Consider the following 13323-nt stretch of genomic DNA (forward strand, 5'->3'; position numbering starts at 1 on the left):
GTAGTCGCAGCGTTCTGCCAGCTACGATGACACGAGTAAGGTTAATAATGCTGACCTTTGAGTCACTGAGTATTGTGGATGAGCCTGCCGCTGCTGCAAGTGCTATGACGGCCTCTTCGGCTTCAGCTGAGTGAATTGCTCGTAGCGAACATACCGTAAGTAGACGGGCTTCTCCATCCCCGGTTTTCTCCTGTCTCCTCTACCCCTCCTCTTCTTCCCAAAGGTGGGAGTAAGAAGGACGACTTAACCGGCCCTATCGAACTTATATGGGTACCAGCCCATTCGGGAAATCCGGGGAACCAGGCCGGCCACCACGATGCTCGAGGATTCGTTCACTGAGTGGTGTGTAGGGCATCTGATCCGTAGAAACCGAATCTAGAGCCGTTGGCATGGTATAACGACATCACCACCTACTAGCGAATCTCGAGACAAACGAAAGCACCACACCACATCAAGCTGTGGGGCGGTGCTTTCGACAGATCACCTGGCGACAGATCACCTGGCGCCGACTCCAGCCTCGTTGCTTCCTCACATTTACTCACGTATCCACCCTGACCTAATTTGTCCCCATTGCTCATTACGCAGGGAAACAGGTACCCTCTTCCATATTCTTTGGAGCTGTCGGAAGACTTCGCCCATCTGATCTCCTGGTCACTGCCTCACATTTGGCGTGAGAAAAAATACCGTTGTCTAACAACCCGGGGGTCCAGCTTCGGGCCATAGAGACGGGGAGGGGGCTAACAGGCATGACCTGGATGAATACCTGCCCTTATAGGTGACTATATGGTAAATAAAAGTTTCTTGTTGTTCTTCTTCTGCATTGAGTAAAGGGCAATGCACAAATGGGCACGGCAACACGAACTATCAAGCAATGTTTAGTAGTACGAGTGATCACAATGCATATCACAGGTTTGCGCGCGATAATGGCGTTACAAAACGTCGTCAAAGGGATAACACCGCCGCTGGAACAAATTTCGTTTTTTCACTGTAAATGCGTAGACATATCTTACCAAGATTATTTTGCCTTCACCAAACGTGTAATCAACGGCACATTCGAAAGAACGTTTCATCGTTTCATCGAAGATAGGTTGCATTATAGATGGTTGAGAGAGATTACAGGAAAAGCAGGGACGTTAACTATGAAGAGTTGTGTTATGCCTGGCTTATTTGACCTGTCAACTGGCGAAAGGTTCGCAGGAATGCCGTGATCCTTCAGCGAAACGTGAGTGTATTGTTAATTCGTAAAATTGCTGTTTGGTGTTCACGTTGATAGGTAGGTGTTCACGTTGACTAGAATGAAACAACTCCCGCAAAATGAGGTAATAATGTCACTCTGACTACAGCGGCGCCGCTGCGGGATCCTGAATAGCGGCCAGCTTGAAGCAGCCAGTAACCTCCCAATACCAGCCACACTATCCGTACTACGCATCGCCTCAATATATCACATGTAAAAAGCGAACACCCTTTAAAAATTCTCACAGAGTGTGGTTGAATACAGCTTGCCACGCACAACAACGACGGCGCAGCGCCAAGACTCGACTGACGTGGCGAAACACCTGTGAAAGACGTACCGTTCCCCTGAACCTTTCTGCACGTCACCTGGTGTTGCAATGCCGCCGGGATCGGCCCTTCTATGATCGATTCGTATTGATGACGTGTTACTGTAACACCATGCAGTGAGGCCATGTGACGTCACAATGGCGTTACCATGTCCCAGATTTTGGTATATGTGACGTCATAATGACATAATCCTCGTCAAGAGCAGGTCACGTGGACGCGGACGTACGCCGCAAGTTGAACGAGGTGTGCCAATTACAGTTTCGCCGTAAAAGCGACTCATTGCGACTGATCACAGACGGACACTTTGGCACACGCTGACAGAGCGGTACAGGGTAAGGATTTTTCCTGCGTGCAATCTTGGCATTACAGCAGGACGTGTACCAAGGTAAGATGCTTGCCGTATTTTTCACATAAAGGTGGTTCACCGACATATAGCCGCGTGTTCCGAAAGTGTGGCCAATCCTTAATAATAATATCTGGGGTTTAACGTCCCAAAACCAAGATATGATTATGAGAGACGCCGTAGTGGAGGGCTCCGGAAATTTCGACCACCTGGGGTTCTTTAACGTGCACCTAAATCTAAGTACACGGGCCTCAAACATTTTCGCCTCCATCGAAAATGCAGCCGCCGCGGCCGGGATTCGATCCCGCGACCTTCGGGTCAGCAGTCGAGTGCCATAACCACTAGACCACCGTGGCGGGGGTGTGGCCAATCCTTAGTTGACAATACGCGACTTCACTTCACCATGCTTTTGATATTGGTGTCCAATTACCCATCTTGGCTTAGTCACGTTTGCATTGCTTTTTCTAGGTCCCACAAGCATTGCCTGTGCTTTGCTCTTGCGAACATCACGAGTCTCTGCCATGGACACCTACAGAGGTGATGTTCGTTCTTTGTACTGCTGTTCAGGCACTTTTGAGAGGTAGCAAGTTGGGCGAGGTGGAACGTACTGATGAGGGCCAGCGCAAAATAGACTGAGGACAAGGAGGAAGTACACAACGCAAGGGCTGTCTAGCAATGGAAAGTCTAATGAAAACGCATAAAGTATTTAAACAGAAAGGGAGGCAGTGAAGACGAACAACCAAAAAATTTTAAAAATCCACCTGTCATGACAGTTTACCAACGCGCTTGTTGATACGGAAATGTTGTTGCAACATGCGTGATTGTGAGCTGTCATGACAGATGGGATTCTTTTGTTTCCCATTTGGAATTTTTTAATTGTTATTGTTCCCTGCCTCCCTTTCTGTTTAAATATTTGATGTTTTTTCATGAAAGTTTCAGTTGTTAGAGAGCGCTTGTGTCGTGTAGTTTCTCCTTTTCCTCAGTCTAGTTTGCGCTGGCCACCATTAGTGTGGCGAAGCAATTGGTACTGTTTAACGGTTGCGCTCTCCAGCGGCTCCAAGTGGGTCGTCCTCTTCTAAACGCCGCTCGCGCTCGAAGCCCGTGCTTTTGCCTTGACTGTCGCCATAGTGCATTGTCGCCGAGTGCTGTGCAATAAACAGCTTAACAATTAGTTTTGTCTGCAACCATGTTGTCATGTTTGCCTCTGGGTCAGGTCCCAAGCAAACTTAGCCGACCATCGCTTTTTGGCCAATGTCCCCCCTTGCTTGGCTACATGTGCGGTGCCGACCTAACTGGCCGTGAAAGCATGGCGAGTAGACGGGCCGACCTAACCTGCTCACCACAGCGGCACATATGGCTCACTGCACCGGCACTAGCTTGGCCGCCGACGATGGCACGAGGTAGCAGGCCGGTAGCACCCAGCGCGCCGTTGTTGGTCGGCCGGAGAGGTCATGTGTACGTCGGGCCAGCCTTAGCGGCCGAGCGCGCTTGCGGACTACCGTTTCTTTGTTCTTTGTGTTTTTGGACTACCGTTTCTTTGTGTCGCCGTAGTTTCGTCTTCGCGTTCCCTGCAGCGCGCAATGACGCGGGCTTGCGGGATCACGTTGTTGCGAAAGTAAAGGTCTCTCTGGTTTGAACTTTGCAACATGGGTCACATGGAGTCAGGTGTGAGAATTATTGGTTCCTTAAACAAATGCTAAACGCATAGTGAGCCCAAAAGTTTAGTCATGTTCTTTTAGCCGTGATTATTTTCCAGCACGATTTCAAACGAAGAATAGCGGGACGAAACGTTCATTTTCGGGGGCCAGCGCCGCCCGGAAAGTCCGCCTATTCTTCCGTCTTGGCCTGTGACTTAGTACTGGCAACGTGGTAATGAAGTTCCCGCGCATAGAAGACAGAGCACGTCTTCCGTTGCTCAGAAGGTGCATACTTCATATACCAAATGAATGTGTAGTGCACAAGTATATTCAATGGCACTATGTCATGCTTTTCGTGCGCCAAGAGCATAGCAGGAAACACATTTGCGTTATCTTAATATTCTGACAAACTCCCCAAACGGTCAGAAACGTATGGTGACCCTGGACATCCAAGGCACAGTAACGATCGCAGACGGGGGCTGCAAAACAACACCAAGCAATTAGTTTCATCCCCAGCGTCACTCATGTTGGACTCGCTACCAACGAGACAAGGAGCAGCAGCCGCTTCCCTCCACATTGCGGTAGAAGCGCGAAAGGAGCAGCGCGCCGGTTCTCAAAGAAATATTGCAACGAGTATCGCCCGTAACGTGATCCCCTCTTCAGGGAGTGCGTTCATTGTAATGTGGGAAAGTTATAGCAGCGCAGGCGCACAAATATAGTCAGCAAATAACCTGCGTTTTAGAGGCCATGGGTTTGGGGCCGACTTTGCGAATAACAGAAGTGTCAAGGAGTGCTTCGAATGCCAATTATGTCTGCGTGGTGTATTTGCATCCTCCGTGCATACATAGCGTGCGCTGTTTTTTTTCCTGAACGTCATCTGTATCGCACTCCTCCATTCACCATTCATTATACGGAAACATCAAATACATTGTGAAAATCTTCTGCTCTGGCTATACGTATACTTCATGTGTTGGGCTCGTATAGAAGGCTCGAACATTTTCACAATGAATTATATTTCTCCTTTCCGTTTTACGGCGAGACATCGTGCATCTTTATTCTTTGTATATAATACTTTCAAATCCATTGTGCACATGCTTGATGGCAAAAGATTGTTCGCGGAGAAAATGTATAGTAGCCACTTTTAAAGTTTCGCGTGCTTTCACTTGGGTAGGAGCAAGTGAGTGTCTGCTGCTCTTTTGTTTTCTCGGGAGGGAACACTGCTTTTTCCCGCCATTTCACGGCCAGCACGGGAAAGAAATTCGATACCCGCTTCTCGTCGGCGAGCGCGGTGCGCATTCACCGCTGTGCGAACGTAAGAGGGCGAGTGTCTTCGTCGAACTGCGTCGACCCACCAGCACTGAAACATTTTGGCGGGTGAGAAAGGGAAACGAGACAAGTGATAAGCGAATCGAGCGTACCCCTCCACCTACTAGCCCTTCGAGATCTTCGCGTCATATCACAGGAACCTTGATATGACGCGCAATTGCGCAAGTAGCGCAAGGGAAAAAAAGTTGTGCAACATAAATGTATGGCTTTTTCGCTTTTATTTATTTGTTTCCTGCACGTGTAAAAATATTTTCTTAGACAATCAGTTGAAAATTCGTGAAAGAACATCCCGCCACCAAGCAACACAACTGAGCGACACCGACGATATGACGTCATCGCCAGATCAGCTATGGCACTTATCGAAGGAGGGCCGCTCACATGCGTGTTTCGGTGGCATCTGTTTTTGCTTATTCACTCCGAAAAGTCGTGGTATTGAGCAATATTTTGTGTGACAGCGGCGCTTTTCAGCACGGCAATACGGTGTGGTCTGTCGTAGATGTCGACAGCAAGGTGAGAACCCTTACTTTTGTGTCCCTCGATGTACTGCGTAGTACGGTTCTCGACCGTGCTAGTGCGTAGTTAGGCTTAGGGTACGTTGGATGTTGTAACTGCGCCATAGCTAGGAATCGGGCGCTTCGACGTAAACTTATGAAAGGTTCGTGACCATTTTCATATCCCCAGGTGCGCATTTCTTTTCGCACTCGCGTTATCAGATGACGATGGTTCGGTGTAAACTAATGGACTAGCGTGTTGAAAACGCAAGGAGCTTTTGAAGCGATCAAGCGATAACGCGTGTCGCTTACGTTTTTAAAACACCTGGTGCAAGATAACATGCAGAAGCACGAAGATAAGTAACGCGTGCCTCGAAAATTCTCGCTTCGGCACGATGGAAAAAGGTTTCTCCCCGCGCATTTATTTCGAGCTCTTGTAAAACAGTTTTCATCTGAGATAACGTGCCGGTTGGGGCTGTATAGTACGTGACATTTTATCGCGGATGCCGGATATACGTGCTTGTGGGTTTGAAGGCGCATAGAATAAGGTAGTGTAATGTGTAACGCTTTATATCATGAGAGCATAGAACACTCCTCACAATGCGATATTGCGATGTTCGTAATAGAAAATTGCGATTGTTTCTAATTCCACGCGTTAAAACGGTCGTGCCCTTTCGTGTCTCCTCCTAGTTTCCCCATTTCAATTTTTTGTTCAGCTGACGCAGGACCAGTGAAGCTTCGCGAGGCAACAACCACACTGTACTTTGGTACGGCTACAACGCGACTGGACAGGCTGCGTTGAATAAACATTTACTGTGTGGTTTCTTTCACGCTTTTAGGGGCGTAGCTCCTCTTAGTCTAACCTTGTCACGTCTCCGTTGTCCGGCGTAAACGGACCTCCCGTATGATGCAATAGATGGCGCTGTCTCATAGAACTACATACAAACTGTAGTTCAGGGACGATATTCTAGATGGCGCTGTACACAATCTGTGCCGTCATCACCATTTCTCGTCTCGTTTGCTAGATGGCGTTGGTCCAATACAATTGTGTGCAATATGGCGCTTGTGTGTATCGACACTAGATGGCGCTGGAAGTGCCACTGCTCTCCGATTGGCTGCTGCGCGGGGATGCGCGGGGAGCGAGCGCCTCTCTCATTCTCCTGGATCGTCGCCGTAAGTGTCGGATCGTTGGCGGAGCATGGACGATGCGCAGCGGCGGGCGCTCGCTTGGCGGCAGCCAGGCGGATCCCGTGACGGTGCGCGCGAGGACGCCGCTGCGAAACGGGCTCAACGAGAAGCGAATCCCGAGACCATGATTGCTTCAGGAGCTTCGCCCAAGCTCTTCACCATTCACCCGTGGATATGCTGTAATTTTCTTACCGCGGCAAATAAACATCACAAGGCGTCTTCCGTTATGGCACTCGACTGCTGACCCGAAGGTCGCGGGATCGAATCCCGGCCGCGGCGGCTGCATTTTCGATGGAGGCGAAAATGTTCGAGGCCCGTGTACTTAGATTTAGGTGCACGTTAAAGAACCCCAGGTGGTCGAAATTTCCGGAGCCCTCCACTACGGCGTCTCTCATAATCATATGGTGGTTTTGGGACGTTAAACCCCAGATATTATTATTATTATATTTTCCAGAATTGCGCGTAACCTAGAAGGCAGCTACAATGACGGCTCGTGAATAATTCTTGCAGTCTCGTGTATTCTCACGATTAAAAAAATTCTCACATTGGCCATTCAGAAATGTAACCCAGAGACCGGCTGTAGCGATAAGAAAAAGCAAGACAAAAAAATAATGACGGACGTAGCAAAACTGCGCGCCCAAGGAACCAAAACCGAAACTTGCGAACTATCGTAAGCTCATAAGCAACGACTTGGCGTCTCAATGCATTTCACGAGAGGGGTAGTACTCTCTCGAGTCCCTTGCTCTCTATTCGGCCGCATGACTTAATGGCAGTGTCCATTCTACACAGCCTCCCTTCCTCTATGGGCGCGCTTGTTCTTCACTGACGTTTTCTGGTGAGAGACTCTCCTCTCCTGGCACACATGCTAACGGCTCGCATAGCACTCTTTGGTCGCATCGTCGACTCCGTCGCTTTTCGGCGGCGGCGTCCGCCCCTTAGGCGCCCCACTCGATAGCTTGAAATTGAAAACAGCAGTCAGTACCAATTGAAATGAAATAAAATGAAAAGTTTATAATCTCTGATCGGCAGCAAAACTAATTCCCATATACATGTAATTCACATGTGACACGGCCGGCTTACAGTCTCGTCCACCGGATCATCTACGCTGAGGTCGAAGGAGCGTAAGGTAAGATAGGTTACGAATATCGTTAATAAAATTACGTAACTTGCGGCGTAGGTGCCCTAATTGCCTGGACAACTTACGCATATGTGCATGCAGTGTGTTGGTCACGTCAGAGTGGTACTTAGATTTTACAGCGAAAGCTGTTATGAGATCATTTCACCGGCCGTTTTTGGTGCCGTAGTTGTCCGCCGCCGCCGCCGCCGCCGGTGTCCGTAACCACAATCGCTCGAAATAGGAAAAAAACACTAAATAAGAAAAAAATTCCAGGATGGAACGAGGTTCGAACCTAGGCCCCCTGCGTGGGAGCCCAGTATTCAACCTCTGAGCCATGCCGGTGCTTGATACTGCTTTGCAAAAAGGTCCTATACAGGCTTCATGTCGGGAAGGAACCACATTAGCATATGCAATATAGCGTGGTAGAAGAGTAAAATAAGCACCAAGCGTCGCACAACGCGAATTCTGTAACCAGGCGTCAAACAATGCGAATTGCGCAACGAGTAGGTTGTTGAATGCTTCTAACCCATTACAAAGGGCTCTGCCATAATTCTTCATCGTCATGAGGCACAGCATCAACAAAGTGCGCGTAATGCCTTACATGCGTTTAGCAGGTACCACGGCTCTCTGTAGAATGACGAAAAATGGCACAGTGCCTGCTGCCCTACGTCACAAAAATTACAATGATTTATAGCGTAGTGGGTTCCTCGCAAGTGCACTTGTATTGGTTGCCAAAGAAGCCCATAAGCGCATGATCCATTTCCTCGGGGTCTCAGTAAAATTGCAATGATTTATAGCGTAGTGGGTTCATCGAAAGTGCGCTTGTATTGGTTGCCAAGGAAGCCCATAAGCGCATGATCCACTTCCTCGGGGTCTCATTAAAGTTCTTCGCCCCCCCCCCCTCCGGCTCTCTCCCACGTCAACGTATGTTATACAGCATGACGGGAGAGGGAAATAGCAACCGGGCGTCACCGAATGCAAATTACATAACTGGTGCGCCGTTTAAAGCTTCCAACCCATTACACAGGGCTGAGCCATAATTCTTTATCATCGTCAGTCGTCGCGTCAACAAAGTGCATATAATGCGTTACAGACCTGTAGCTGGTGCCTCGCTTCTCCGCCGAATGACGAATGATGGCTTAGTAGGTGCTTCCCATCTTCACAGAAATTGTGATTTATGGCGTAATGGGTACCTTTCTAGTGTACTTGTATTGTAGCCCCAAGAGAGCTTACAACGGGATCTAGAAACGCCGCTCTTCCAGCTTTCGCTGTGACTGCGCTGCGGTTTCAGCGCAGGCCTGGCGTTTTTAAGAACTAGATATCTGTGTTGAGGATCTTGCAAAATAGCAGTGTTATTTATGTGTTAAAAGCGCTTTGGTATGCTTGCGTCTTAGTATGCTTGTGCAGCAGTCATTTTCTGGAAACTGTATTGTTATCATAACTATGGGTTCACAATTTGTTCTATTACATGGATTATTGTTGCAGTGTCCGTTCTGAGCAGCTTCCCGGAAGCATCCCTGTCCACTGTAGGAAAAGTCGTGAAAAGGTGGCTCATTGGCGCGAGCGACGGAGACGGCGGTCGTAACAGGAAGCGACAGAAAAAAAAAATAATAATATCTGGTGTTTAACGTCCCAAAACGACGATATGATTATGAGAGACGCCGTAGTGGAGGGCTCCGGAAATTTCGACCACCTGGGGTTCTTTAACGTGCACCTAAATTTAAGTACACGGGCCTCAAACATTTTCGCCTCTATCGAAAATGCAGCCGCCGCGGCCGGGATTCGATCCCGCGACCTACGGGTCAGCAGTCGAGCGCCATAGCCACTAGACCACCGTGGCGGGGCCAAGCGACAGAAACGGAAGACGACATCAATGTAGAGTCACCTTGACAACACGCAATGCACCTCGACCGAAGGTCATTTGTTTCGACTAATGTTAAAAAAATTAATTGTTATCTCTAAAATTATACTTGTATCCGTCTGATTTTTTTATTGATCGAAGCGCTTGCTTGGGTAGGTGCCAATATTTCATACAGCGTGAGCAGCAGTTGTATTTGCCAATTTTAGGGACACGATGTGTACACTCAAGTACAGTTGGGCTTAGTTGTCTTTAACAGTGGAAACAAGCATATTTGTGCAAAATTATTTCGTTATTATTACTTCTCACCATTTGAAGCATTATTTCAGCGCAAACGTTTTCAATTCATCTCGTTTGCCTCAAGCGTTGCGTAAAATTGCAAAAGTGAAATTAATATTGCTTATACCCTCCCCCCCCTCCCCCTAAAAAAACTGACCCCCTCCGCGGTCGAAATAATATATACTTGCATGAAATAAATGCAGAATGTATGGCGGTGAATAACGGTGTAAAATATGTGGCACAAAAACCAGCCGACGCGGACTTACAAGCTCAAACAGACGTTTATTAGCGTCCGCATGAGCGCAGAACGTCAAGATGGCTCCTTCGTTCCTGGTAGAACGAGCTCACGCGCTCGCTGGCCCAAAGCTCGTCTTCTTCTTCCAGCAAGCTGAACGCGGGAAATTCAACACATTCCCGGCCGCGCAGTGGTGTCTCGTCTGTACGGTCAGGCGCTTGCTATATTACCTCCGTACGCGTCGACCCTTCCGCTTCCTCGACCTGGCCTGAAGGTGTCAGTCTTCTATTTTTCGGACTCCTCCTTCAGTTGCCGAAGCTTCTCTCGTGCTTTGGCATGGAGACTGAGGACGTCCTCTCCTGCCAGCTCGCGGATGTAGGCGAGCAGGTCCACAGGGCTTTCAGCACATGGTGCTTCGACGGTTTCAGCAGCAGGCGCCTGTTGCCAAAACGGTCCAGCGATGTCCTCACGTTCAGGTTTCATTTGCTGGGAAGGCAGTTCTGTATTCTTTGGTCCGATTCTTGCAGCACTTGATGAGGTTGCGTCTTCTCGTGTGAGCAGTGAGGGACGCTCTTGAATTTGCTGGATGGCAGCACAGTCTTGCATGCGCAACCAATCATGTGTTCTTCCTGCCTGAGACAACTCCTTTAGACGATTCTCCAGGCTACCCATTTCTGTCTCTCTTCTCGTCGTCTGCTGGTGCTCCACGACATGTCCTGGCTGTCTTTTTTGTTTCTCCAACTCAATCTCGCATTGTTCCATGCCCAACTGCTGCATCTTGAGCAGCAGGGGGAAAATCAGTCTGAGCTTCTCCTCCGACACAAGCAGCCGCTTGCGCACCTCGTCCAGCTCCTGAGTCAAGTTTTGTATTTTGGACTCGTACTCCATCGCCACGTGTGCCTGAGCAGCTTCTCTCATGACTTTCTCCAGATTATCTTCAAAGTTCTCATGAAAAGTTCGCCCCTCAAAAAGCAGGCGTTGAAGCTCCTTCAGCATGATTGCATGGTCCGTGTGCTCCCGCTCACGAGCAGTCTGTTCCTCGCGCAACTTCAATCGCCGCTTGGCCATATTGGTATCCATTGAAGTGGTCTCCTCGATCAAGCGTCTCTGAACTTGAACTTGTGCATCATTGTTCTCCTGGATGCTTCGCTTGTGGATAGCATAGAATGCAGGCTCCAGCCTCTGACTTTTGCGTGCTCGAACACGCTCTTCGATTCGGGTCTCATATCGCTGGAGTCTTCCTTTTCCCCTGCCATTGATTTCGCGGCATTCTATTGCAGTGTCAAGTTGGGTGGTCATATCCATTATTCGGGAGTGAAAAGTCTTTGATGATTTGGGGTCCGTGCTGCCTTGTGAGGTCCACCCACGCTTTTTCACGGTAGTCAGCGTTTTTTCGTTTCCTGGTCTGGAAACTTCTCCGGTCATTTTGACGTCTTCCCGCTGCATTCGCCTTAGCTTATCTGGGTCGCACATAGTGGTTGCATGACGACCTTTGCAGCCCGAGCATGTAACTCTACGCCTGCAATCCCTTGCTCGGTGACCTTTACATGTGCATCGAAAGCACCTCATGTCGGCAGAAAGAAGTTTCTTCTTCTCTGGCAGAGATAAGTCCATGCTACATGACTCTGTCAAATGCTGCGTGGATTTGCAGAAATTACAGCTCGAGTTCGTTGCAGTTATAGCCACTTGACAGTGGAGTACTGATGACGTTGGGGTCGCACTGTGAAAGCGAGGACTCTCGTCTTTGGGATGAGCCGCCTCGTCGTATCCTTTTTGTTCCCCAAAGTCACTCCTTTCGAGGCTCTCCAGTTCAATAGAGACGAAGTGAAGAAGACGCTCTAGTTCCGTGTCATGCTGAACGTTGTTGGAGCTTTCAGGTTGTGTCGCGCAGGATCGATGATATGCCACGACGATGTCGCGTGGCAATGCCCTCAGCAGAATGTCGCACAGCATCGATGAAAAGGACGACTTGCTTATGCCAAGCGCCTCCAGTCCCCGCGTGTTAATCAGCACATGGTCATATAACTTGCGCAGTTTGGCCACTTCGTTAGACGAACGCACAGGAGGAAGCCTTCGAAGCCTAGAGAAATACTCCTGCTCCAAGCGCTTTTTGTCACCGAAACGTCTTTTCAGGATGTCTAACGCGTCTTCGTAGCATGCTTCGGTGGTAGGAAGCCCCGCTATAGCTGCCGCTGCGTCTTCTTTCAAGAACAGACTCAGGTAGTTAAATTTGTCGCTAGTTGAAAGATTGCCGTTCTGGTTGATGACCTGATCGAATTGCTCCCAGAACTCGTTCCACTTGCACAAGTCACCAGCGAAAGGGTTAATCGTCAGCTTCGGTAACTTGGCTCCTGGCCTACCAGAAGGTCCCATAGCCGCTGGCACGTCGCGAACTTCGATGTGCGGTGACACTGGAGATGTCTCGCTATGCTGGCGGCGTTTGCTCTGGAGCTCGGCTAAGATGCGGGTCGCGTTGTCCTCATATTCAATTACGGTAGCGTACTCCGCCTCGAATGCCTCGTCACTTATGTGGCTTTCCATCTCATCATTAATCTTCTTCAGCTCCTCATTATTGCTCTTGAGCCTCTCATAAATCGAGTCGATCTGTCGCACTGTCGCGTCATCATTCTCAAGTAGCGCACTTGCCTCTTGTATAAGCTTGGTGTTCTGGGCCCTTCGCGTGGTCCTCTTCATCTTGAGCCTGTTCATGGCGATAAGCTGATCTGTTGGCCTCCGTAGTTCGCGGCTGTTGTTCCAGTCGGTAGCCACCAGCGATGTCCCTTGACGGTAGCTCCCGGCTGTCGCCTCCCGGGTTTCGGCACCAAATGTAAAATATGTGGCACAAAAACCAGCCGACGCGGACTTACAAGCTCAAACAGACGTTTATTAGCGTCCGCATGAGCCCAGAACGTCAAGATGGCTCCTTCGTTCCTGGTAGAACGAGCTCACGCGCTCGCTGGCCCAAAGCTCGTCTTCTTCCAGCAAGCTGAACGCGGGAAATTCAACAACGGTATATGAGCGTTGCCTGGCCATGCTTTTGTCATCGTTTGCAAGTGCTGAGAACGCGTGCGGTCTGAGGTAGGCACTGCCAAGTCTACGACATCGGCCCGACGCCGTTGGCCGACCAGCTGCCGATGGTCGGCAAACAACCCGGCCATTTGCAAAAAATGACATCGGCCCTACCGAATTTGCCGACGTCGGGCCGGTCATATTTTGAACGGCCACGGACGTCGGGCCTACCATTTGCCGAGCCCGTTTTGTCCATTGGGGTGCCCAGCATATATGCAAT

At 49.3% G+C, this 13323-nt stretch overlaps 1 protein-coding gene across 1 annotated transcript; it reads right to left on the bottom strand.

Annotated features, from left to right (window-relative positions):
- Window positions 1–10319: 10319 nt before the first annotated feature.
- On the bottom strand, window positions 10320–12743 carry LOC119406523 (GRIP and coiled-coil domain-containing protein 1-like). The gene is made up of 2 exons (XM_037673263.1): window positions 12395–12743; window positions 10320–11305 (listed from the first exon to the last, which is right to left on the bottom strand). Exons 1-2 carry the CDS (start codon window positions 12741–12743, stop codon window positions 10320–10322), a joined length of 1335 nt encoding a protein of 444 aa, XP_037529191.1.
- Between the last annotated feature and the right edge of the window lie 580 nt (window positions 12744–13323).

Source organism: Rhipicephalus sanguineus, chromosome 10, assembly GCF_013339695.2.
Source record: "Rhipicephalus sanguineus isolate Rsan-2018 chromosome 10, BIME_Rsan_1.4, whole genome shotgun sequence".
Classification (NCBI taxonomy): Eukaryota; Metazoa; Arthropoda; class Arachnida; order Ixodida; family Ixodidae; genus Rhipicephalus; species Rhipicephalus sanguineus.

What these genes read in the sequence shown, in the direction of transcription:
- LOC119406523 (XM_037673263.1), bottom strand. Translation starts at nt 12,743, where the DNA reads ATGAACAGGCTCAAGATGAAGAGGACCACGCGAAGGGCCCAGAACACC. An exon ending in AGCGGCTATGGGACCTTCTG is followed by an intron (nt 11,306 to 12,394) that starts GTAGGCCAGGAG and finishes ACACTGCAATAG; the next exon opens with AATGCCGCGAAATCAATGGC.